The 26,513-nt window shown below is 39.1% G+C and overlaps 1 protein-coding gene and 2 long non-coding RNA genes across 24 annotated transcripts in view; 1 reads left to right on the forward strand and 2 right to left on the reverse strand.

Moving 5' to 3' along the window:
* Positions 1-1,562: 1,562 nt before the first annotated feature.
* Positions 1,563-7,735, reverse strand: LOC119500107. Its single transcript, XR_005209545.1, has 3 exons — positions 6,588-7,735; positions 2,186-2,457; positions 1,563-2,044 (listed from the first exon to the last, which is right to left on the reverse strand). It is a non-coding gene; the product is annotated as an uncharacterized LOC119500107 (long non-coding RNA).
* On the reverse strand, positions 3,864-4,251 carry LOC119500108. Its single transcript, XR_005209546.1, has 2 exons — positions 4,212-4,251; positions 3,864-4,014 (listed from the first exon to the last, which is right to left on the reverse strand). It is a non-coding gene; the product is annotated as an uncharacterized LOC119500108 (long non-coding RNA).
* Positions 5,370-26,513, forward strand: part of mycbp2 (MYC binding protein 2) — a 77,763-nt gene continuing 56,619 nt past the window's right edge. For 6 of the 22 annotated variants that reach the window (XM_037789568.1, XM_037789576.1, XM_037789582.1 and 3 more), the window contains exons 1-9: positions 5,373-6,217; positions 9,501-9,576; positions 16,862-17,077; positions 19,309-19,462; positions 19,755-19,951; positions 22,608-22,850; positions 23,875-23,946; positions 24,303-24,399; positions 24,516-24,589. In XM_037789568.1, the coding sequence (XP_037645496.1) occupies positions 5,886-6,217; positions 9,501-9,576; positions 16,862-17,077; positions 19,309-19,462; positions 19,755-19,951; positions 22,608-22,850; positions 23,875-23,946; positions 24,303-24,399; positions 24,516-24,589 (1,461 nt within the window). In that variant the 5' untranslated portion in view covers positions 5,373-5,885. Of the gene's footprint in view, positions 6,218-9,500; positions 9,577-16,861; positions 17,078-19,308; positions 19,463-19,754; positions 19,952-22,607; positions 22,851-23,874; positions 23,947-24,302; positions 24,400-24,515; positions 24,590-26,513 lie in introns of all 22 variants that reach the window. The other 16 variants (XM_037789575.1, XM_037789580.1, XM_037789581.1 and 13 more) reach the window with 6 other exon arrangements.

Genomic DNA, 26,513 nt, shown 5'->3' on the forward strand with positions numbered 1-26,513 from the left:
TGAGAAACATTTCCAGGGTTGAGTGCTGTGGTGAAACAACATCTAAACATTCTGACCAGTACGGCTCACACCATGACAAAACAACTTTTCCTTTTGGTGGCATTGGTCAACTTACTGACACAATAATTAGGTTTTGAAGCATGAATTAAATGTTTTGGGTGAGTTACTACCTTTTGCAAACATGCAATAGAGTTGTAATGTCCCATGAAACAGTTGTGACAATTGTACTTACAGTTTAGAGAAAGTTAAGAAAAATTAGCCAAAGCAATTGAGAAAAACTGTATACAAATCTCTGTGTTCTACTTTTTTTTTTTTTTTTTTACACTGACTGCTTACTCTACTGTACCAGAATGTCAGTTCTGTCTAGCTGAATGCTATTGTGTATCGCACAGAGCTTTTTAGATTCCCATTTCAACAGTAGGTCAATGTTTACTGGGAAAAGTCAATACTGTAGTAGCTACACAGAAAAGGGATATGCACATGTGTGTGTATACAGTACATTTATTTGTGTAGCAATGTGTTACATGTACTGTAAACAGCAAATTCAACTTTGATCTTTCATATAAAGTCATACTATGAAATGAAATTTTGCCACAAAATGACATCTATGCCAAAAAAAAACAACAACCCTGCAACAATGAAAAAACCTGCGGTACCCTAGTTTCAAACAAGAAATTGTACCTCATCGTCTGATGTATGCCTGACAGATTTTGCTAATTGAATGGATCATTTTGCATGTGAAGGATCAAACGATGAAAAAGTGTTTAGAAGTTGTGAAGAGTACGACAATTTCATCAGTTTTGATCAACCTGCCATGTGTGAGTGGTTATTGTACTTACTCTTCTACACATGTGCCAAAACACATGCAATCTGCTTGAATGAATGAGAAATTAAAATCTGTTGTGAAAAACAAACTAATTGTTTAGAGATTTAAACTTATTGTTTTGGAGAAAAAAATATTGTCATTCAAGAATTGAGCCAAAGTGAATGAGAAAAACTGTAAAGTAGATAAATATAACAAGCTGCCTGAGGCAATACGTTCCCTGATCATTTTACACTCAGTTAGTCAAAGTAGCAGGAATGAGCACAACCTGTGGTGAATATGAGAAAGTCACACACAAAAAGGCATTTCCATAGAAACCCCCCCCGAAACTGACTCAATCATTTTGCTTTTACTTGTGAACATCTCCAATATTTCTGAACTGAAGCAGTAAGAGTTGTTTTGCCATGACAACTGATGACATTGGCACACTTTCATATCATTCCAACAACCTATCTGGACTTTTTTTTTATCCCACTTCCTGGATGTGTGTATGTATACCAACTGGATTTCATCTCCACCAGTTCATCTCATGCTTGCTCTTTCCTGACCTATAGCATCATCTTGGCCTAGATATCCCATCCACTCCATTCGTGCTAACAGGACAGAGCTGAGGCAACCAAGGGGTTAAACGAGCAGAGCTCTGGATGCGGCTGCATCTTCAGGCTGCACAATTCAATGCCAAATCTTTTTATATCCTTCTACCTAAAGACCTCAAAGGAGGGCCAACGAATGTCAGCAGTTTTTTTTTATCTACAATCGACTTTTACAACACACTACAACTGAGCTGCTTTTCACTTCCAATATTTCATACTGAAATCACATGACAATCCCTCCGTTTTATGATGGTAAATTATTGTGTTAAGAGTCAGATGTCATCACTGATACATGCTGGCACCCTGATACTGCGCATGATAATCTCTGAATGCTTCCTGGGTTGCTATGAGAAGAGACTGTAGACCGACCCCTCGCTTGTCATTGGGCCATTGCAATGCCTGGCAGCCAATAAAACACCACTAGGGCCTGTGCAAATTTCTTTCTCTATTTCTCTCTCTCTCAATAAATGTGCATGCACATCCACATGTACCTACATTTATACCACCTTTTAAAAAAAGATGACATTAAATTGAACTTTGACATTAGACAGATTCAGTAGCATTTTGGAAATATACTTGCTAAATACAAGTTAAATCAAGCCCAATATCACAAATTTTCCTAAAGGGGCTTTACAATCTGTACAGCAAATGACCCTCGGTTCAGATATTATTAAAACTACCCCCCCAAAACCGCCTAACAGGTAAAACAAATGTAAGAAACCTCAGGAAGAGCAACAAAGGAGGGATCCCTCTCCCAGGACGGACAGACATGCAATAGATGTGGTGTGTACAGAATAGACCAACATAATACAATTACAGTAGTCAGGGTGACAAAATTATAGATAGATTATAAACATGAAGAATACGGATTACACATGTAATCGATCATGTACATCTCTGTGAAATATGCACTGCCTTCACCTGTTCTCTGTGTCCACCTTTGCATTGCAATTTGTATCGGCCTTCACTGCCGTACTGACTGATGTTACCCCACACACAGCGTCTCCCAGTGTTTTCTGCCCTTCAGCATTCCTGCTCCTCCTTGTGTTGCCCCTGTGAGAGGTTAAAAAAACACAAGTATTACTATCATCATACTGTGCATGCTGAATCACTGAGACACTTCAGTATTCCTATGCAATTTGATTTTTAGGCATTAATAAACACATAGTGCATCTACTATCTTGCCAATTGTGAGCCACATTATAGTATATTCATCCACTGTACCACTAAGAGGATGGCTGCAATCCTTGTGCAAACTGCATGATCAAATGGTACCATTTCACAGTTACACAGTGGACACACTGGAGAGGGAAGTATGATGGTCCTAGCTTGCTATTTAGTATGGAACAGTAGTAAATGGATTGTAAATGATAATAGCAGAGAATGATGAGCTGTAAAGTCAAAGCAGCCTTAACAAAATAAAATAAAACAGTTTTAAAGGTCAAACAGAAGCTTCAGTGTTTTTTTTTTGGCGACTACATAGCATTTCATCGCTTTTGTCTTTAGATAGTTCTCTTTTAATGCAAATTTTAGTGCTTTTAGTGTTTGTGAATTATATTTTATCTCTATTTGTGTCAATGTGTCTGCAGCTTTGTGTTCTTGCTGCTGACCATCTTGGCCAGGTCTCCCTTGGAAAAGAGGTTCTTAATCTCAATGGGACTAAAAATAGGTTAAATAAATAAAAAAATAAAATTTAAAAAGTGTGCCAATTTTAGATCAAACTGGGAGGGGCCCTAGTATAAATGGACCTCTGCAAATTAAATGTCCAGTTTCAAACTGTACACACTGTGCAATATCTAGCCTATAATATGGCTCTATCTTTTAACATTCACTTCCACTGTATTAATATGTGTTTGTAATAAAGAGAGGGAATCACTGGAGAGGGAATACCAATAGTGATGGTCCTATAGCTGCTATTTATTATGGAACAGTAGTAAATGGATTGTAAATGATAATAGCAGATAATGATGAGCTATAAAGTCAAAGCAGCCTTATCAAAATAAAAGCTTCAGTGTTTTTTTTTGTCGACTACATAGCATTTCATCGCTTTTGTCTTTAGATAGTTCTCTTTTAATGCAATTTGAGTGCTTTTAGTGTTTGTGAATTGTATTTTATCTCTATTTGTGTCAATGTGTCTGCAGCTTTGTGTTCTTGCTGCTGACCATCTTGGCCAGGTCTCCCTTGGAAAAGAGGTTCTTAATCTCAATGGGACTAAAAAAAGGTTAAATAAATAAAAAAATAACATTTAAAAAGTGTGCCAATTTTAGATCAAACTGGGAGGGGCCCTAGTATAAATGGACCTCTGCAAATTAAATGTCCAGTTTCAAACTGTACACACTGTGCAATATCTAGCCTATAATACGGCTCTATCTTTTAACATTCACTTCCACTGTATTAATATGTGTTTGTAATAAAGAGAGGGAATCACTGGAGAGGGAATACCAATAGTGATGGTCCTATAGCTGCTATTTATTATGGAACAGTAGTAAATGGATTGTAAATGATAATAGCAGAGAATGATGAGCTGTAAAGTCAAAGCAGCCTTAACAAAATAAAAGCTTCAGTGTTTTTTTTTGTCGACTACATAGCATTTCATCGCTTTTGTCTTTAGATAGTTCTCTTTTAATGCAATTTGAGTGCTTTTAGTGTTTGTGAATTGTATTTTATCTCTATTTGTGTCAATGTGTCTGCAGCTTTGTGTTCTTGCTGCTGACCATCTTGGCCAGGTCTCCCTTGGAAAAGAGGTTCTTAATCTCAATGGGACTAAAAATAGGTTAAATAAATAAAAAAATAACATTTAAAAAGTGTGCCAATTTTAGATCAAACTGGGAGGGGGAGGGGCCCTAGTATAAATGGACCTCTGCAAATTAAATGTCCAGTTTCAAACTGTACACACTGTGCAATATAGCCTATAATACGGCTCTATCTTTTAACATTCACTTCCACTGTATTAACATGTGTTTGTAATAAAGAGAGGGAAATCACTGGAGAGGGAATACCAATAGTGATGGTCCTATAGCTGCTATTTATTATGGAACAGTAGTAAATGGATTGTAAATGATAATAGCAGAGAATGATGAGCTGTAAAGTCAAAGCAGCCTTAACAAAATAAAAGCTTCAGTGTTTTTTTTTGTCGACTACATAGCATTTCATCGCTTTTGTCTTTAGATAGTTCTCTTTTAATGCAATTTGAGTGCTTTTAGTGTTTGTGAATTGTATTTTATCTCTATTTGTGTCAATGTGTCTGCAGCTTTGTGTTCTTGCTGCTGAGCATCTTGGCCAGGTCTCCCTTGGAAAAGAGGTTCTTAATCTCAATGGGACTAAAAAAAGGTTAAATAAATAAAAAAATAACATTTAAAAAGTGTGCCAATTTTAGATCAAACTGGGAGGGGGAGGGCCCTAGTATAGATGGACCTCTGTAAATTAAATGTCCAGTTTCAAACTGTAAACACTGTGCAATATCTAGCCTATAATACGGCTCTGTCTTTTAACATTCACTTCCACTGTATTAATATGTGTTTGTAATAAAGAGAGGGAATCACTGGAGAGGGAATACCAATAGTGATGGTCCTATAGCTGCTATTTATTATGGAACAGTAGTAAATGGATTGTAAATGATAATAGCAGAGAATGATGAGCTATAAAGTCAAAGCAGCCTTAACAAAATAAAAGCTTCAGTGTTTTTTTTTGTCGACTTCATAGCATTTCATTGCTTTAAAAGGTGTGCCAATTTTACATCAAACTGGGAGGGGCCCTTGTATAGATGGACCTCTGCAAATTAAATGTCCAGTTTCCTACTGTACACACTGCAATATAGACTATATATGGCTCTATCCTTTAACATTCACTTCCACGGTATTAACATGTGTTTGAATACAGAACAATGCATTAGAATATATGTATATATACACAGGGAGGTAATTAATCAATGATAGCATAGTCGTGTATGAGAATATCCCGGCATGCTAGCTCTGCAGCCCTCAGCCAGGGAGGAGGAGGAGGAGGAGGAGGAGGAGGGATGATGATGATGATGGAGCTAAGATGGCAGCCCAACTGAGGGTGCTGCCTCTCTGGGGTCAAGAAGAAACATTTAAGGAACGAATAAAACCCAAACACGACAAGGCGATTCTTGGAAATTAAACTCCTCCTGTTCTTGCTTATTTTAACACGGAAAACCCTGTTATGGCTTGAGAGAAGATCTATCTATTATCTCTGGAGAGACAGAGCACCGTGTTGTGACGCTGTGTAACCGGGGATCGGAAGACCCGTATAGCTGCACCACCACCACCACCACCAGCTACACAATCTGCGACCAGTGGATGCTTAATTTGTTGTCTATTTCTGCACCTTGGAATCAAAATAATGTGACGGATTTAATGCCAAGGAGGTGGATTGCACATCTGATGGCTAGATGATGATCTAGCTGTGCTCTCTTTTGTGTGATTTATGCATTGTTCTCCAAAAAGACGATGATGTGTGCTGCTGCTGCTGCTGCTGCAGCGGCCGCCGGTGGAGGTGTCGGTGTTGGAGGTGGTGGTGTTGGAGCCGGAGGAGGTGGAGGGATCCTGCCCTCCTCCTCATCGCCCTCGATGGGTGTCAGGGTCGTGTCTGGAGCCGGAGCAGAGCTCTCCACCATCGGTTCAGGGATGGGGGGATCTTCTTGTCCGACAGCCGGAGGAGCCCAGTCGGACTGTCGGACTCGGTACCAGCTTTTACTCTCAGGACGAGCTCTGGCTGAGAGGTACAGACGGATTTACACCACAGCCATCAACGATAAAGAGCAGGGGATCAACCAAGGAAGGTGAGTGGAGCTAAAACACACATATCTGTCATCCAGTGGGAGCTAACTGGAGCTAACAAGCTAACATTAACTCTCAATTAACACCAGCTACACCTAGATAACTTATAGTTTATCACGTCTCTTGATCTTTTATCATATAAGTCATTGTTTTAACCAGATGTTATCTATATATAAAACACCTGGAGCTCATTAATGTGGCTGCTTTGCTAGTTAGCATTTTGACTTCCTTAGCTTGTCGGAGCTAACTAAGCTAAGCTAACGTTAGTTCAACCCTTTGCTCGAGTGGTTTTTGCACCCCAGGGTGCTCTGGACATTGTGTGTTTTCGCTACTAAACATTGACACGCTGAAATAATAAAAACAAATCCCTACCTCGGCTAATAACATCTGGAAGAAGAAGAAGAAGAGCTTTATATATCCAAAGCTAGCCGGCTAACTAGCTGCTAACTGTCATAACAGCAATCTGTTTGGAGCAACAGCCACTACCCAGCTCAGCTAAACGGAAACAAACTCTATTTTTATTGTGTTTTTAAATAGTCTCTGCTTGTGTTGTCACCATATTTCACTTAATAATGTGATATAATGTGATGTAGTGAGCTGTGTATCTATAGGCCCAACAGCGTCACTGTTGCTATCCAGCCCTTATCTCTCTAAACGTTGACACAGATATCTGTTATTCAAGAAACCTGGAGCTGGTAGTGACCACATTATATGTTTAAACTATTCATTCATTTATACACAACATGGCCCTAAAACGTTGTAAACATGTAATGGGTGAGGATGTTGTTGGGAGGTGGATGAACTCATTTGCTTTTCTGGCATAAGCAGCGGGTAATACAGTTACGTCATTCAGTCAGTCAGGTTGTAGAGTGAGTAGCTGGATCATTGCAGCATCCTCCCTCACAAACTGATGTGTTATTCTCACCCCCTGTACCCATGTACAATTTGCTTTAAAACATGGTTTAGTATATATTGTTGAAAATGTCTAAGATTATATTGTTTTCATAACCAATTTTAATTTATAGGTCTATACAAATGATCTAGAAAAAACTATTTCAACCCTATCCATGATGTTATTTTGAACTACCATCATTGCAGCATCCTCCCTCACAAACTGTTATTCTCACCCCCTTCCCCCATGTACTTTAAGCATGGGTCAGTATATATTGTTGAAAATGTCAAAGATTATATTGTTTTCATAGCCAATTTTAATTTATAGGTCTATACAAATGAGCAAGAAAAAAAACAATTTCAACCCTATCCATGATGTTATTTTGAACTACCATCTTAGCTGACATCAATCTTTCTTTGTTTATCTGATAGTGAAATATGTTGCATACATAAAAGTGCAGATTGTATTATCTTATCTGACACCAATCTGTATTTGTTTATCTGATAGTGAAATAAGGTGAAGATTGTGCACAAGGGTTTGATTTGTTGATATTTGTAAATGGTAAATGGACTTGCTTTTATATAGCGCTTTTCTAGTCTTCCGACCATTCAAAGCTCTTTACACTACATGTCAGCATTCACTCATTCACACACACATTCATACACTGATGGCAGAGGCTGCCATACAGGTGCCAACTTTGCCCATCAGGATCTAATCTAAATACTCATTCACACACCGATGGCTATGCCTTCAGGAGCAATTTGGGGTTAAGTGTCTTGCTCAAGGACACATCGACATGTGCAATTGCTTTAAGCATGGGTCAGTGTATATTGTCGAAATGTCTAAGGTTATATTGTTTTCATAACCAATTTTAATTTATAGGTCTATACAAATGATCAAAAGAAAAAAAGCTATTAGTGTTTCAACCCTATCCATGATATTATTTTTATTTTATTTTATTGCCATTAATACAAATTAACAGGCAATTAATCATCACAAAACAAAACCGCCTTGAGACTGGGCCTCACCTGACACACATGTACACAAAAACAAAGTAACGCTGCATATGGATGGAGTGCACACACATCCATCCACATACATACCTACAAAAACTATACATCAAAGACAATTAAGTACAGGATTCCTGACTAAAGTATTCTATAACTAACATCCATCTCCTTTTAAAAATAGGCAATTTCAATTGTACAGTACCCTGGCAGTCATGTATTCCATCATGTACACCTGTTTGACTTTTTGTAACCATTGAGCAATTGTGGGAGGGTTAGTCTTCATCCAGTTAATAGTGATCATTTTTCTTGCAACCATCAATAAGATATGCAGTACATAGCACTGATCTGTGGTAAACAGGCGTTCAGGTGATCCATGATGTTATTTTGAACTACTATCTTAGCTGACATCAATCTTTCTTTTATTATCTGATAGTGAAATATGTTGCATTCATAAAAGTGCCAATTGTACCATCTTATCTGACACCAATCTCTATTTGTTTATCTGTTAGTGAAATAATCACATTTTTGTCAGCCTCAATTTAGTTTGGTATTTTGACGAGTAAAGAGTAACCCAGTCTGTCACTGTATGCTCAAATGTTTGAATATTCTGAAGCTACTTTGATAATCTATTAGAAATCAATATTCAGATGACAAGTATTAAGCTGTACATTTGTTTTTTCAAATTCCAGCCCTGATGGTACACCTACAGTACTGTACAGATCAGAAGTGAAATAAAAAAAATAATTACATCTTCTCAAGCAAGAAGTGTACAGAATTATTATATTAACAATTTTAAAACAGCCAATTTAAGATGCATTGCTTTCCTGTATTTAATAGAGTGTAATAATGATAACTAATTCATGCACTGCCTTTCTTATTTTAGTAGTCTTTCTATTTTTGGTCCCTCGCACTTGTCATTGTCAGCCTGATTTTGTAAGTTGAATTTATCATAAAAAGAGAGTTTCAGAGAGTTTCTGTTCTGTAGAACCAAGCTTCTGCTTGCTTTCGGGGCTTTGTCAAGATGAGTAAGACTGAATCTCGTGACACCTTGCTGCTACACATGTCTGATATACTGCACTTGGAAGAACACAAGCTATGTCAGCTGCATAAGAAGTAGGCTGAAAGTGAAAGTGAAATTACCATTAAAGACACGTGGAATGGATTCATGATTTTACCAGTTATCCTAAACAAATGAAAGGATGGATGATTTGTTTTTGTTCTGGCTTGAAGAACGTGTCTCCTCACGTCATCATATTTGTATTATAAAAGCCTGTGATAAGATAAAACAAAATGTCTTAAATCTTATGCTATGTGTTTGAGTGTAACCATTGCATAAGCGCACAGTATATTTTGCAATACTGAGCGATCACTGTATACTTTCAGGGGAAAGAAGGCTTTGAGTAAGAAGAAACTGAAAAGGCGACAGAAGGTCAAGTCAAAAGTCAAATCAAGAACAAAGGTAAGCTATGCATAATTGTTACACAATATTACACTTGTTCTTCTATGTAATGCTGCTATTGCTGTATTTATATGTGGGTATTATTAATACACACAGTATGTTTAGAGGGATTGTAAAGTCAAGAATGCATTAGAATGGCTGTTGTTAAACCATTACAAAATATTGTTTATGCCTCTAATACACAATATATAACACCACACAATGTTAATTGTTGCAGTGTTCAATCACAAATAGGTGTAATATTTATTAGTGGGGCATAGTCATGCCTAACATTCTCAGTACTACTTAAATCATTTTAATTAAATATCAACATCTAATATTTCCTCTTTATATTAATAAGAAAAACATGACTGACAGTTTTAATTTGCAACTGTCACCGCCTCAGGTATGCGCTGATAAATCCTTACAGCTGGTTTGACTCTCTACTGAATTAAATTAACAGATTGAGGATAAGATTAAAGATAAGTGTTAGATTCCCTGAAATCCTGAAGGTGTTTGGCAGGAACATTATTGTCATTGGCGGTGGCTGGTCAGGTGCCAGGAAAGCCCATCCACACATGAAGCTGGAGAGGTGGATAGGCAGAATGCGAGACACATGGGAGTGGCCCTGGCTTGTGCGTGATGGCCTGTTGCCGAGCGACCTAATGTGTTCCACATCTCCACGGCAACAGTTGCCTGCCTCCATCTCCTTCGTCCAAAGAGGGAACCTAGTCTGTATCAGTGGATGCGGTTGTGTTTTTACCTCTGCTGTAGGCTTTGCATGGACAACATACATTTTATCTATTTGATCTTTAAATTATGACAACAAATATAATCCACTCAGATTATGTTGACTCATTTCCTTGCTATTTTTCTCCGAGAAAGAGAGAGTAGCCTGCTCTGCGGATGGTCTGTAATATTGTTAGCCAGTATTTAGATCTAATTGTATTACACTGAGATACTTGGCGGGCAAAGACAAGAGAGATGGGTGTGATAGTAGCAGAGAAGGACCGATGCTCTACTGCTTTGTCATCGCTCACCTCAAAACTATTCTAGACAGGATATTCAACGTAGAGTGAGGCTAGTCAGTTAAGTTCTCTTCGGGTTGACTTGTTCGGTGAGTTGATGTCCTGGAACAGCAGAAGATCTTCTATAGAGACAGAGATTGGACAATGCTGGCTGGCAGGCAGGCATAACAACGTGGGTAGTTACACAGGCAGTCATGCTGTATTTGTATGTGTTGTGCTCACTCTTGCTCCGTCACGCCTCTCACACCGGCATAGTCAGACAAGAGTGTGGTTTGAAAAAGCCTCTTCTCCCCCCTTCGTCTGCTTCTGTGCTTATAAACATCAGAACAAAACACAGAGCATAAACGCTTATCATCCTGATGAAGAGGGTGATGTAACGTCTTGTGTATGAGCAGATGTGTGATGTGAAAACTGTAATTATAATAACTACTTAATGGTACAAAATGATATATTCCATAGAATAACATCAGAAAACGCAATAATATCTATATAATCTATATAATCTACAAAATCTACCCAGCTGCAGTGGTGCATATGTGCATATCTTTTGCAAAATCTGAGTATGAAACACTTTGTAAAGTGGATTGACAGATACCAAGTACTGTACACATGAGTACTTAATAAATTTGTAATTCATGCTGTTGTCATCCTAGCATAAAACCATGATTCTGGGCCTCTCTTTGAATTCTGGGAACCCCCCCACTCCTTCACCCACTACTCACCTAGCACTTGCAATTACAATGCACTTATATGTATTTTAACTTTTATTTAGGAGTGTCAGTGTGTTTGTCTTTAACTAAGTAATTAATAACTAAGTAATTGAATTGAACAGGAAGCAATTAAATGCTACATTTGTCATACAGTATGCTGTCTTTAACATACAAAACAGTGTAAGATAATCAACAGTATCCCCTACAAATTACATTCATATGCAACTGTTCTGAATTTGCAAGATACATTTTAGAGTAAATTTAATATTGCCATGATAACAGCTCTCTTCAATGTATCAGAATATTCTTATTGTATCTGCAAAACATGAATTGACAACTTTTTTTCAGCTGGTTACTATATACTATTAGTGCTTGGGAAGATTAGGCAGCTAATACCAGTTATAAAAGATTGTGGCCAGTTTAGAAATGTCTAAACTGGCAACTTCCTTTTTATTCAGTTATATAATTCTCACACTACTTCCTGCATTTAAACTGAGTGTTGCCATTAATTGCTAATGCAGTATAGTTGCTTCTAAACATGTATTTCAGAGACCGAATTGAATATAATGTACTCCTAAATTCATCATAAATCAAAAAGCATTGAGTGTGGAATTTAAATGATTTGCCATTATTAAGTATGAGGGTTAGTAGCCCAGTTTGTGCTTCTTGAGTATTCGCATTAATGTTTCACACGAGTCAAAGAGCTAAGCATCCGTTTCTCTGAAAGATAAATATGCAGTGATGTTTGGAAAACCCAGAAGGTCGTTTAACAAACGTATTTCTGGAATCCTCAAATGCTCTTTTAACTATCTGGACTAAAATATTATGTCTGCTGCATGATTAAAATGATTTTTTCTTATTTACAAAGTTGCAACTCTGTTACCTAATCCAAACAAAGGTGTTAGCCATGGGCATGGGGAGACATGGGGACTAGAGGTGATTTTGTGTCGCCTTAGGTTGAATCTAAGTAAATACAAGCATGACCTTTGGTCTTTAAGGCTACAAGTGATTATTGGATGGCTTTTAACAATTTGAATAATCTCCTGTTGATAAATTGCATATTTAGTTATCTGATATGGTGGTGCAAACTAACAATCACCGAGCTTGAGCCTCTGCTTTGGAATACACCACTGTTCTGCTATTCTTCTTATTTTTCCGTAAAGCCAGCAGTCTGAAATGTGTAGCTGTCTAAGTGCGGTCAGGGACTCTATACCAGCCCTCTCCAAAGCTTTTAGATGGCCATTAAATCATCAGTGCAGACAGAAACACAAAGGAAACCATCAGATGAGCAGCATGTTTGGGCTATGGATTGGTGCCATTACAAAAGTGAGAAGAAACCACAAAACATCAGCAGGTCATTAGGCTTTGTATAGTTGTGTCTGCCTCTCCTTATGTGCATCACGACAGAGCTTGAAGGTACCACCTTCAATGATTTGGTCAAAAAATTAAATTGGGAACTGTCAGCTCCAGTGACACCTCTCAAATACTATTTTCAACCATGTTTCAGCTGCTTCTTGCTCTGTTTGCAAGATGTAATCTAACAGATGTAGTGTGATATATCTAATATTGTTACCCTAATCATTAACATCAATCACAAGCAAACTGGAGACGTAGAGCTGCAAAGAAGTGGGCGTATAGCAGACAGGGAGGGTCTATCGAAAGACACCATCGAGTTGCATTATGGGAATGATTTACTAATAATACAGGTCTTCTAGACTTTTCACATTTTAATGGATTGAAAAGACCAGATTTTGATAATCAAGAGTCATTTCTGTGTGTTTGTGTCAGGCGCAGAAAAATTGATTGTTTTGGATCCGCTCCTTTTGTAATGACTGCGTATGGGAAAAGTCCCATCGGAGGGCAGCAGTGTGTGTCACGTGATCCTGCAATACAGAGGGAGGGCCACTATGTCCAATTTATCTCACAGCCCAGTGCTGATCCTGGGTGCTTGATATATACACATACAGATAAACAAGCATTACCTAAAGGTCGCGCAATTATTAAAATGACAGCAGCTTTTACTTAACTTTCCTGTAGATGAGGACATCAACGTGTCTATATCTGCAGATCTAAACTGCTGCTGCTTTTATTTTTTCTGACCTTATAAATTATAGGTATATTCACATAATTGATTGATGAAATAAGGTCATTTTATTCCTGTATTTATAAAGAAATCTATAGTAAACAAACATATAATAGCACCAGGAGAGACAGCAAAGTTAGAAAAGGTAATAAATCGCGATATGTATAGCAATAGATCTTATCGCAGCACTCAGCATATCGCAAAATGTTTAAAATTCCATTAAGATCATATCGTGACTTAAAACTTTAGGTAGAATTGGAGCAAATATGATTTTAAAAAAAGAAGTTATTTTTATAAAACGGTCCCTATATCCTGACAGTGGTGCATGAGACAGGTTATCGGAAAAAAAATCACGCGCCTCTGTGTCCTCCGGTGCTCCTAATGGCATCTGCTAGACACACTCACAGGCTGGAGGAAAACAACCAATCGGAGCCGAGCTGGAGCCTGCCGTCTCTGAGCAGCTGTCAATCACTCACAAACTCTGATCAAACGGCCAAACTAGGCAGCGCTGATCAAATATGAATCAATATTCTGTTACTGTAATGCCTATTTCTCACCTCAAATGTTTTCAGAAACCTCTTGTAGTGTACTGTTTAGCTGTAAAATGAGAACATTTTTGACCCTGCAGCCATGTTTAGATCAGCTCAGCTCTAATTGGTTGTTTTCCTCCAGTCTGTGAAATCTTTCAGATTCCATTAGGAACACTTGAGGACACAGAGGCACATGATTTATTTCAGATTACCTGTCTCATGCACTACTGTCAGGAGATAGTGACTGTTTTATAAAAATAACTTTTTAAAATCACATTTGCTCCAATTCTACCCGATGCAGCTTTAAGTATTGTGATCATATTGTATCGTGGGCCTCTGGTGATTCCCACCCTACTACATAACAATGATGATAATATCATATTCGATCTCATGACTATCAGGTAAAAGGAACTATCAACTTAGGACTTTTGTTTTAACGGCTTCCAAACAATGGAGAAAACAAAAATGTATGCATAGAGTAATTAGACATATCGACAAAACCGAACCATCAGAATCTTAGGGGGGACCCTCATTGTTGGTACGGGCCAAAAACGCTAGGCTTCCTATATCAAACGCTCAGCTTCATCATGCAGTACTTTGGTCTCTACTCCACCCTTTTTTTTCTGTCATGTCCCAATAAACCCAATTTGTCTTTCTTGCTTTATGGGTTTGTGTTATTATAGCATCTCTAGGTTTTAAATAATTTGAAGTGCTCTATTCAGGCAAAGTGCTCCTTTGTTAATGCTGTGTCCAGTCACTTGGTCACAAATGCTACCCTAGCAGCGAGACAGGAGAGCAGTGGACAGTACTGTTAGATGAGAGGGGAGCTAATATCCTCCCCCCCCACACTGTTTTGAGCTGAGGATGAATGACCTTTCTCCCCAAATAGATGACATCACCCTCTGTGATTGGGATGCCGAAAGCGCAACATTGCAAGAGAGGCACAATCGATCAATATGATTCCCTAGAGGTTGCCTCAGGACTGTAGTTAAAAATGCTTTGCTTGGTGGGATGGAGAAAGCTTATCATCGAGTTACTTTATCAAGTCTGTGGAGTGTAGTTTCTCTGATCATGACTATTTGGATGTAAGAGAGCTTTGTTGTAATGATTTTATTGTAAATCTTCCCTTTCGGCTTGTCTATCTCATTTTACATCAGTGAGGGTTGACTCAATATTTCAAACATCTCATAGTATAAAGGAATACATTACAACAACAACACTAAATAACCCCCCCAAAATGACCATTAAAGCAGCTATAATACATGTACAATAACAATGCATCAAATGACAATGCGAAAGCAATATGACAGCTATAACACATGTACAATAACAATGTATCAAATGACAATGCGAAAGCAATATGACAGCTATAACACATGTACAATAACAATGCATCAAATGACAATGCGAAAGCAATATGACAGTGTGGCCGGGGTCGCTTGTAGTGTTGAACCTAATTTGAATTAGCCCAAAATCATGTATTTACCTCATTTGTTTACAGTCTGTGCAAAATGCTATAACCTGTATCTGTAGACACTCAATTCAGATGTGAAACAACCCCACAGAAAACCTTTAATTGGGGGAGAAATCTCTGTAGATAGCTAAAGATGAGCTAACATGTACCTTCTTGTCTACTGGAAAAAAGAATCAGCTGTATCATTTTCATCTTATTGCTATTTTCTAGTAAATAGCTTTTTAAGCTTTGGTGAATTCTCTTAAGTTTAACTTGAACACAACTAATTTTTTTCAGCATTGGTTATATAAAATGTTGGGTAACCCATTTTGTAACAGTGAAAGCTGTGTTGAGCCGATCTTGAAATGGGTAAACAACACTTGCCAAGCCCAGTGTGTACAAAAGTGGGCTTCCTGAGGAGTCAAAGCAAAACGAGGAGTAATTTCATGCTACAAATGTGCCTCTGACTAGACATGAGGACACGACCGACATTGTAAAGACTAACTGTGCTCAACAGAGGTTTTACAATCCCAATACTATTGAAGTTATATAACTTTGTTTAGTCAAATGTATTAGCTAACATCTGCCCTAGAGTCCCTTAGGTTTAAGAACCTATGTCTCTGAGGAATTCTCAGATGGGGCTTTCCTCGTAAAGCCAGATGAGGAAATACCCCACTTATTGCTGTCAGTAGGCACTTGCTTTGGTTAGGTGTGTCATTAGTGGATGTACACTGAAATATCTTCTTAAGCAGCCATGAACAGTTGATGGACACAACCCAAAATGAACAATTAAAACTACCTGTCTATGTGACACAATGTTTACAACTCATGTTATAAAAGCTGAAACTCATGCATAGAGATCTAATTAAAACATGCTTACTGCTCTCTCAATATACAGTCACTACTTGTGTCTACAAGACGTTATGATCTCAGTCACTTTGTTTCATATCGTTTTAAATTGTGTCTTAAAGGTGATTGAGAATGTAAAATTTCAATACAAAGATGTTAGGGGTGTACAGTTTTAGTGGCCCAAGGGAACACAACAGACTTACTTTTTACAGTTAGACATACTCCTAAATAATTGCTGTTTATAAACGACTATCGGGTGCAGGGCTGCAACTAACCCGTTATTTTCATTATCAATTAATCTGGCGATTATTTTCTAGATTAGTCAATTAATCTTTTGGTCAAAGTCCAAGGTGATGTATTTAAATGTCTTGTTTTGTCAGTCCAAAACCCAGAGATATTAAATTTAATATGATATAAAACAGAGAAAATCTCCATATTTGAGAGGCTGAAAGCAGCATTTTCTGCCATTTTTCCATGAAGAATTACTTTAGCGATTAATCGATTATCACAATAGTTGGTTATTAGTTTTCTGTCGACCGACTAATCAATTAGACGACTAATCGTTGCAGTTCTAATAGGGTGTGCTAACTAGCTCATTGTTGCACCACATTATATCATACTTGCTGACCTCTCCACTCTCTGTTATTCCACAGGCCGAGAGTCTAGATGGAGCCCTCTGCGTGCCGGACATCAAGCTGCACAGCAACCCATCTGCATTCAATGTCTACTGCAACGTGCGGCACTGTGTGCTGGACTGGCAGCAGAGAGAAGCCTCCCTAGTGCTGGCCTCCAGGAGCTCGGCGCAGAGCGGCGACTCAGACAGTGAGGAGGAGGAAGAGTACCGCGAGCCAGCCGTGAAGCTGCCAAAGGTATGCGCGGGGGGTAGTATTGGCTGCTAATGTGGTGGTAGCAGTGCGTCGGTATCAAGGCGAGAGCCAGCCTGTGCTCTTTGTTTTAGGGAAGCAACAATCCTTTATCTCCCTTGGCTTGTGCAGTATATAGGGCTCATCGTTTGTATTGTTGTGATAATTGGAGTCACTTTACTAGAGGTGTGAAACCCCCTTCCTGTGAGGATTACAGCCTCTGCTCTGTTTCCAACTCCCTCTTCTATTCTGCCGGTTTATCTTTCTCATTCCGTATCAGTTCATTTTAAATGCAAACTATTCCTTGTACGTGGGGACAAAACCGAATATCTGATCTGTAATTACAATCATTTTTTATTTATCTATCTATAGAGTTGCTCCAGGGATGACATATTTTAGCAGGCCAACCCAGAAGTTAGCATTGCCCTGGGTTCCCTCGACAAAAAGCCAATGAGATTTTTACATTTTAATTAGTTATTTGATGCTAAAAGTGGGTGAGACGTACATGAAACCGGCCTTGGTGGCGGTCTGCGCTCTCCGAGTGCAATTCTAGTTCCTGCAGCACTCTATAAGCACGATGGACTGTTTTTATTAGTTAGCTCAGGTGATCAAGTTAGGTGTCGCTAAAATACACTATCACCTGGACTTACTGCATGCCCCATTGCCCTGTCAGTAAACTAGGCTACTGCTGCTCTCTTTGATGGCATAAAATAGAAGAAACTAGCAAGCCCTGTTAAACAGATACACCAAAGCATCTGAGAGGCAACATGTCAAAGGATTAATTTGGGTTCTGTGTCATAATGGCAGAATTAAGGAATTAAATTAAGGGTGTTGGCTCATTTTGTAAAAGGCTACTGCCTTATAGTACCACAATAACAAATCTGAGGAGTCACTTGTCTGTTTAGAGAATTGTATGTTGATTTCAACTTGTGTTGTATCATATGCTCTCTGTACATATGTGTACATATTAGTTAGCAGGTAAATGCTGGAATGTCAAAGATGGATAGGTTTAGGGCTGTCCTCGACCAAAGAAATACTCATACGATTTTGACGACTTATTGATTAGTTGATTTAATCGACAGATCTGTTAAAACTGAGTTCCTCCACAAAGAATCACACAACAGCACCACTTTAAATCATGTGTTTACCAGAGATGAGCTCATAAGTTACTTGGAAATGAGTCATTCAGCATGAAAAAGCATAAAAAGTGACTAATCCGCTAAAGGAACCTTAGACGACTAAGACCAAAACGACCAATTAGTCGACTAATCGACTACCAGGAGGCAGCCTTAGATAGATTTAACTTTTAGTTGTCATTACTGGAAACTGAAAAGGCTGTATCCATTGTATCCTCTTTCAGACACATTAAATAGGCTACTGTTGCTATAATATGTCGGGTGATTTAGTTTTAATGTCAAGGCATATGTTAAGAATCTTTGTTGTGTGTGTTTCAACTAAGTAACACTGACTGAGTGCCTATAAGTCTTGACAAAGGATTATTATGTCAGTTATATAAATCTAACAAGGATATCTATTGCATATCTTAATCAATATCTTTTCAGTTTTTGGTGTAGAGTATTGTCTTGTTATATCTTTTCCAGTTCATATTTACTGTTTATATTTTTTATTGTACTTGTTGTTAGTTATACGCTGATGCTAAGCTTTCATTTCAATGTTAAAAAACAAGTTCTAAGATAGGAGGGAACATTGGACCATAATTCGATTCCCTAATAAGCCATACTGATACGGCATCTTTTTCTAGGCCAAACTCCTTTGCCAGCCTCCCTTCTACTGTGGGTCTGTCATTATACAAAATGTTAATAGTGGATGTTGAAGCCAGCGGTAGTAACTGTACATACTGTGAGTCCCCAGCTATATTTAGGTTGTTTTACTGTAGGATGATGAGGCCATGTTACTACAAGAAAACATCCACTCCAAGTCTCTTTCTATCAGTTCTGTTTTATTTAGAATATAGATTTTTTTTTTTTATCAACAACATCAATAAGGTAAACTTAAAGAGTTGACAGAATGTGGTGATTGTTTTTTTTTTAACTACATCTATGCACAACGTCAGTATGTTTCATCTTCAATTGCTGTATAAAGTGGCATCACAGCTGCTAGTCTAGCTAGACGTTGGCTGTGGTATGACAGCATGGTGTTCATTAGCTCATAGAAATGTGCTTCTTTCTGTTTGTGTGTGTGTGTGTGTGTGTGTGTGTGTGTGTGTGTGTGCGCAGATCATTGGCATCGGCCTGTGTGGGGTATTTGAGCTGATAAAAGAGACTCGGTTCTCTCACCCCTCACTGTGCCTGCGTAGCCTGCAGGCCTTGTTGGACATGCTGCAGGGACAACAGCCGGAGGGCTTTCAGACTGAGCCTCCTGATGTGCTAGGTAAGGCTGAAAATGTGCACACATTAGAGTTTTATTAGATGCATGTGTACAGTCTAAAGCAATCCAATGCAATAATTGTCACATCTTGTTTGTGAAGCGTTAAATTGTCATGTTTTATTGACCCTGTCAGAGATATGTTGTTGCAATCTAATGATCACTTTGAGGCTGTAGTTGTTGTGTTGTTTTGGACTATATTGCAATTTGTTTGTTCAGCCTCATCCACACAAAGCACTCCCATTTTTCTCTTTTTTCACAAATGTCTAACCTGCCCACCACTTGTATGCGTCCTCAGAGTCGCTTTTCCAGTTGTTGTTGGAGACCACGGTCCGGAGCACAGGGCCCAATGACCCGACAGGACAGGCCATCACTGCTCTGTCCTGCGCCTGCCTCTTCAGTCTGGTGGTGGCCTGGGGAGACACTGGCAAAATCCTGCAGGCCGTCTCTGCCATCCTCACCAACAACGGCAGCCATGCCTGCCAGACGATACAGGTAATTAACCAATTTAGATTTCAGATTTTGATTTAGATTTATTTGTCCCGGAGGGATATTTGTTTCCACAGCCAGTACACAGAAACATACAGATATATACGCACAGCAACACATAACAATGTACAGATATTAGGGGTGGGAAAAAAATCAATTCACCTATGTATTACAATTATTTTTTTTTTTTTTACGATTTTGAAATAGATTTTTTTTAATGCCAGAATCGATATATTTGGGGCCTTTTAGTCTATGCAGAGATAGAAGGAAGTTTCCGCTTTTATTGTTGTAGTCTGAATAACGTGACGTCATATCCGTTCCATAGCCGTCAACCAAAACAAACCGCAGCTGGCCACAACAAGGAAGTACAAAACAGCGGAGGGTCCGTGTGAATACGACTTGCACCCTCACATTTTACATCCAAAGTGGTAAACACTACACATACAGTAAAGTATGGAAACACTTTGGGTTTCACACATTGACAGGAAAAGCAGAGCTAGATATCATGGCTAAAGCTGCATGCTAACTCTGTCATGGACAAGAAACGTTATCGTATTGCAGTAACATGCAGTCAAGCCAGCCATCACTCGCATATCTGTGGTCAAATCGGCCGACGCTACAACTGTAGAGCACCCTTATACTGACATTTATGTTAAATACAGTCAAACAGAGCTGAACATGGATGTGTAAAGAGAACGGAGCTGACGGGAGAGCTAGCGACGGATTTGGCGAAGTTAGTGGGTGTACACACGTGTGACTACGTCCGGCTTTCAAAATAAGGTGTTAACATCGGGAACTTTAATATACAAAATACATATATGGAAATAAGATTGATGGATTATATTCACCAAAAGTATAAAATATTACATGTCCCTTATAAATTAAAAAGAAAATACCACTAATTTGTGAGGGAAATGTCTTTATTATTTGATTTTTGGGTTGCTGGAAAAATAATAATAAATAATATTATTGACAATGACTGATATATTTGACTTCAGGACATCTCTGACTACATACATGCTGATAATCAAACATTTTAATGTATTAATTTAGATATTTTTCAAATTAAAAGTCCTTCGAAGTGTATGATTCCACTTTTCCCATGATCTAGTGTTAAAAGATAAATCATATTATCGAATCGCAATACTTGTAGAATCGCATTACATATCGAATCGGCATCCGAGTATCTTGATAGTATCGAATCGGGAGATAGGTGTCTTATCCCAGCCCTGACAGATATACAGACAGATCAGATAACACACAAGCAGTTCACAAAATCTTCATGTATGCACTCATACATCCCAGCTCACAACGGTGTCAGTGAGGCAGATTGTTCAGGGCTGCAAATGCAGAAGGAACAAAGCTCCTGCTGAAGTGAGCTCTTCTCCGTCTCAGTGTTCTGTACCTCCGACCAGATGGAAGTAATGTGAAGTGTTGGTTTAGGGGGTGATCAGTGTTGTATGATATTGTGAGTGCGTGTGAGGCTCTGATTTAAATCTTAAAACACATGATGAAAGAAGATAGTCCAAACTGTGCTTTGCACTTTTGTTAGGCTTGGCTTTCCTGGCACAAGTAACTACTGTTAATCAGATGTCAACATCTTCTTTATGTACCGATCACCTGTTCAGATCGCTATCTTACGTTGAACAAACATCTTAATGTTGGAAGAGGAATTCCAGGTGTTCCTGATGGTTGTATTTGATGATGCGCAAGCTGGAATGACATTGATCTTACATACCCAATTGAATTTGAATAATTAAATTGTTATGTCTTGTTATATTTTAACCACCTCCACCAGGAAATGTGTACATCTCTATTATCCATTCAAGTTTTTCCTTCAGACTACCAGAAATGCTCTAGATCACCAAAGTGTATTGTAGAAGGATAAAGTAACCTCTGGCTCCTCCATGCATTTCCTTTGAGGAGAGAGACTCTGGGCAGTGTCTGGACAGCACAAATTGAGTTTTAGAAAATGTCAAGCCGCTCTGACTACCCTGCCTGGATTCTTACGCCAATTAGCCGGTCTTCTGTTTGCTTCGGTCTCCAGCTTGTCCTCTCTCTCTGTTTCTCTCAGTTTTTATTGCTTCTACTTTATAACAAAACTGCTCTTGCAAAATGTTGGGAGTAACTTACACAGTAAGCACTTAATTTTGTGGAAAGGCTTTGTGTGACCATAAATATATTTCACCTTTACCTGCGTATAGTTAAAATTACTACGCTTGACCAAGGCTGCAGAGAGCCTCACACATTTATCCCCCACAGACATAGGCCTGTGTGTTGTTTTCCCTCATCTTTCAGGCATTGACTGGACTGTGAATCATCACAATGGCAGGCAGGCTGGCGGGAAGTGTGGGCTTATGTGCTGTGCGCAGCGTATGTGTGTTTATGTTTGTTTGCGTGTGTGTGAACGGTGAGATCAGCGCTGGGGGTTTTATAAAGGATGTGAGAAATGTGTGTGTGGGAAATGCAGAGAGAAGAGAGCAAATATACAGATAGAGTAACCACAGTCTCAGTCACTAATAAGAGCATTTGACTCACTGAGCAGCAAAGCCAGTTCCCACCTGGTGGATGGTCTACTTCACAAAATGCACCCCATTAAGTCACATAATATATAATTAATAATCATTTTCATTACCCTTCTTGCCTTCCTAAATCTCACCAGGTGCCCACCATACTGAACGCCCTACAGAGGAGTGTGCAGGCTGTCCTGGTGGGAAAGATTCAAATCCAGGATTGGTTCGGGAATGGCATCAAGCGCGCCGCCCTGATGAACAAGTGGATCCTGAAAGAGGTGGCCATTGACGAGGATGAGCGCTGCCTTCTACAGACCGATGGCTCCTTCCTGTACTTGCTCTGCAAGGACGGACTCTACAAAGTGGGCTCTGGATACAGTGGCACTGTCAGGGTATGTAACACTCAAAGCTGCATGTTGTTGGGACTGTCAAGTGACAACCACATATCTCCAAATTTGGTGATTTAGATGGGTTTACCATGGGTTGAGAAAATTCTCTTAGTTCTTAAGATAAATAAACTGTTAAATGGGGATTGCTTTTCTTGGCTCAGGGAAAGTTTTTAGACTTTTTAGAGATACTTGGGTTTTCACAGGACAGTCAGCAACTATATACTCTTGTTACCAGTTTATTAAGTACACCGAGCTAAAACTAATGCAGTTTAATACAACAGTCCTGCAATAAATTCTTCGTGAAGGTTATAATGTTCAGTTTTTGTTGAAACTGTTTGAGTGGTGTTGATTCAACTTTTTGAGGTGGTAGTTTGTGGTGTTGTTGAACTGTTTTTATACTGGCATATACGGTTCCTATTATTTTTTCCAACCCATTTATATCAATGAGGGTAGGTTAAATAACAGAAACGCCTCTAGCAGCACTGATTTTGTGTTAGCAGTAGAGAGCAGTGCTACTAACAGGGCTGTGTATCAGCAAGAATCTGGCGACACGATACGTATCATGATACAGACACAAAACAGTCATAGTATAAAGAACACACCAGAAATAAACCATTTTAGAATAGGCAAAATTAACACATTTATACTGCATGCAAAAAACTGCATGTGATTATCATAGAGTGGGCATGTCTGGTACCAATGGATTCCTTAGGTTCCACTACCTTCACTCACACGATACAGTGTTTTGGAGAATCGATACAGTATCGCACAACATAATATTGCGATACTCATGTGTATTGATATTTTCTTACACCCCTAGCTACTAAACAGCCATAATTCTGCTCTGAAACAGAATACTCTTGCTTTAAAGAGGTTAATGACTTTGATAGGTGTTAAATAAAACAATCATTGTGTGTATTTCTGCCAACATTAAATGTTTGTAGTTGTCTGCTGATTATTCATCTGCCAACATTTCATTAAGGTGTGTCAGTGTTTGAGGTTGTCATGTGTTGTCAATGCCTCACAGGGCCACGTGTACAACTCCACGTCTCGTACCAGGAATCGAAAGGAGAAGAGATCATGGCTGGGCTTTGCTCAGGTAAGTAGGAGAGCTTTCATCAAGATGCTCCTCGCATACATGTCAGTGAAATGGCTTTGAAAATACTTCTAATAAAGAAAATATGCAGGTCACATTTAAACTTGGAGTTGACCTCTATGTGACTTCAATGATGTTGCTTATTTGTAGTCAGTGTGTAGTTTGGTTTTGGACCCATGAATCTAAAACTGCTGATCTGTTCTTGATGGATGTGACGGGGAGTACATTTCAGAGTACTAATAACTCAAATACATTATCATCTTTATCATTATCAACAATATGTCTAAGTAAGGCTTCAGGTAGGAATAGTCCTTACTGATGGTCGATCAGCAGCAATGTTTTTTTTTTTGTGTTTTCAGGGGTACTTATTGTATCGGGACACAAGTAACCACACAATGTCAGCCATCAAGATCAACCCTGAGACTCTGGAGCATGAGGGGACTGTCACCATGCCAGGTTCAAGAAGACACTTGTTTTGGCTTGTTAAAAAAAATAAATCACCTCATAGGCGTTAAGTTATCAAAATTCCAACCAACTAAATATTGCGTATATTCACTGCTTCTCTTTTGCAGGTCAACATGCAGATGGACAGAACATTATCTTCACAGACGGAGAATACATCAACCAGATCGCAGCCTGCAAAGACGTAAGATTGATGTTCCTGTTAAAACTCCTCTTCGCCATGATAATAACATGCATCATCTTTATTAGGCTCTCCAAAAGAAGAGCATTTTAAATGTGAAATTGAATCAGTATGAGTTGGGGAAGTGTTTTTTCTACTGTGTGATTGTGATTGTGTAATTGAACCCAGAGCAAAACTCACCTGTACTGCCCACGTCTGCTGGTAACATGGCGGAAAGAGCTGAGTTTATTATGCACTGTAGTTATATATTAGATGGATATTAAGAAAATAGCGATAATATGAGAAAAGTTTAGTAATTAAAATTCTAAAATATGTAATATTTTATTGTAATGTGGTAAAGTAGCAGTGTTTTATTCAACCTTGCGTTATCAAGTTAAGTCAAGTAAAAAAAAATGGGTGTAAATAAATGCTTCAGGTCGCGGTGACGCAGCTGAGACGTGAGCATGCACGGAGCCGGTGTAAACTGCTGCATAGATTAACATGAAAGCGTATCTTTTGCGTCAGACGTGCAAATGAAAAACGAGTCTGTTACGCTTGCAGTCTAGACTCGGGGTTAGTGATCCTGAACTAAATCACAGCGTTTAAGTTATGGGTTGATAAAGTCAATCTCAATCTCAGAGAGAGGTGTTTCTCAGCTTTTGTGAGCAGTTGTCGCTACTGAAAGAAATGCAGGGACCATGTTTGTACGTGGCTATTCGTGGTTAACACACACACACACACACACACACACACACACACACACACACACACACACACCACACACACACACACACACACACACACACACACACACACTTTCATTTTCATCTTGTGCAACTGAGTGAGCTCTCTTTCAATATTTGCCCCTCATGAAATCAAGTCTTTTGTTAGTTAAAATAAGGGTAGTTGTTCCTTTTGAACTGCCCTGTGAAGCATCTGTCACTTACCCTGCTGTAGAGGCCCCAGCCTCACTTTGGAGGACTCTCAGCTGATCACCAGCTGTGCCACAGAGGGGGGGTGTAGCTGTGTCTTTGTGTGTATATATATATATATATATATAAATATATATGTGTGTGTGTCATATGTGGGCGTGGCAGTGAGGGCAGTGGCACCAGATGTGGGTATTCTCCAGAGAGCTTAATCTCTCAAGCAGTTATCTGCATAAGCACTATGTAATGTGAGTGGGGGAGGGGGAGAGGTGAAATCCATATATCTGCCGTTGCAGCTAGCCTGATAGCAGTTTCTAGGCTAATCAAGGGGGCGGGATACTGTATGTGGGGGGGGGATGGGGGAGCCCTCAGAAGCTGCATATCATTTCAAGTGAGCAGCCAGCAACTGTAACCACAGCGCAGACCACTTAACGGTTGAGGAAAACCACGTGAGACACACAATGAGGGGGTCTCAGATGCTGGGATGCTGAGGATAGTCAAAGGAAGAAGGTAACATGTAGGGAGGGAACAGTCAAGGTGGTGGGTGGGGGGTAGTACTGGCCAGAGGACAGAGGCGCTTATTTAATGAGTTGAGTGGCACATGTGCTCTGCTCTGCAGGAATCAAAGCCCAGTAGATGAGTGTGTGTCATCATTACCACACAGTGGAAACCAGACCATCCCCACGCTACCCTTCATCCTTTTGTTATATCCCTGTTGTCACCCAATTATTTCCTTGTTGTGTTCCTCTCTTTTTCTCCCTTAAATTGCCCCCTTTCAGCCAAAACCCCTGCAGTCTGACTAACCCACATCTCTGGCAGTTGCATCATCCGTTACGTGCCCTGTATTGAGTCAAGAGTGTGTGAGTTGTGGATTGATGTCGCACTCTTCGTGGTGTTGCTGGGATGAATTGATGTGCTATTAACACTGACATGGCTGAGGTTTTAAGTTGCCACTAAAATTTAAAAAATGTACTCGTAGATTTTCTCATGCCAAGCCACACCCTCAGTAGACTGATCCA

The sequence above is a fragment of the Sebastes umbrosus genome, chromosome 13 (genome assembly GCF_015220745.1).
Source record: "Sebastes umbrosus isolate fSebUmb1 chromosome 13, fSebUmb1.pri, whole genome shotgun sequence".
NCBI classification, from domain to species: Eukaryota; Metazoa; Chordata; class Actinopteri; order Perciformes; family Sebastidae; genus Sebastes; species Sebastes umbrosus.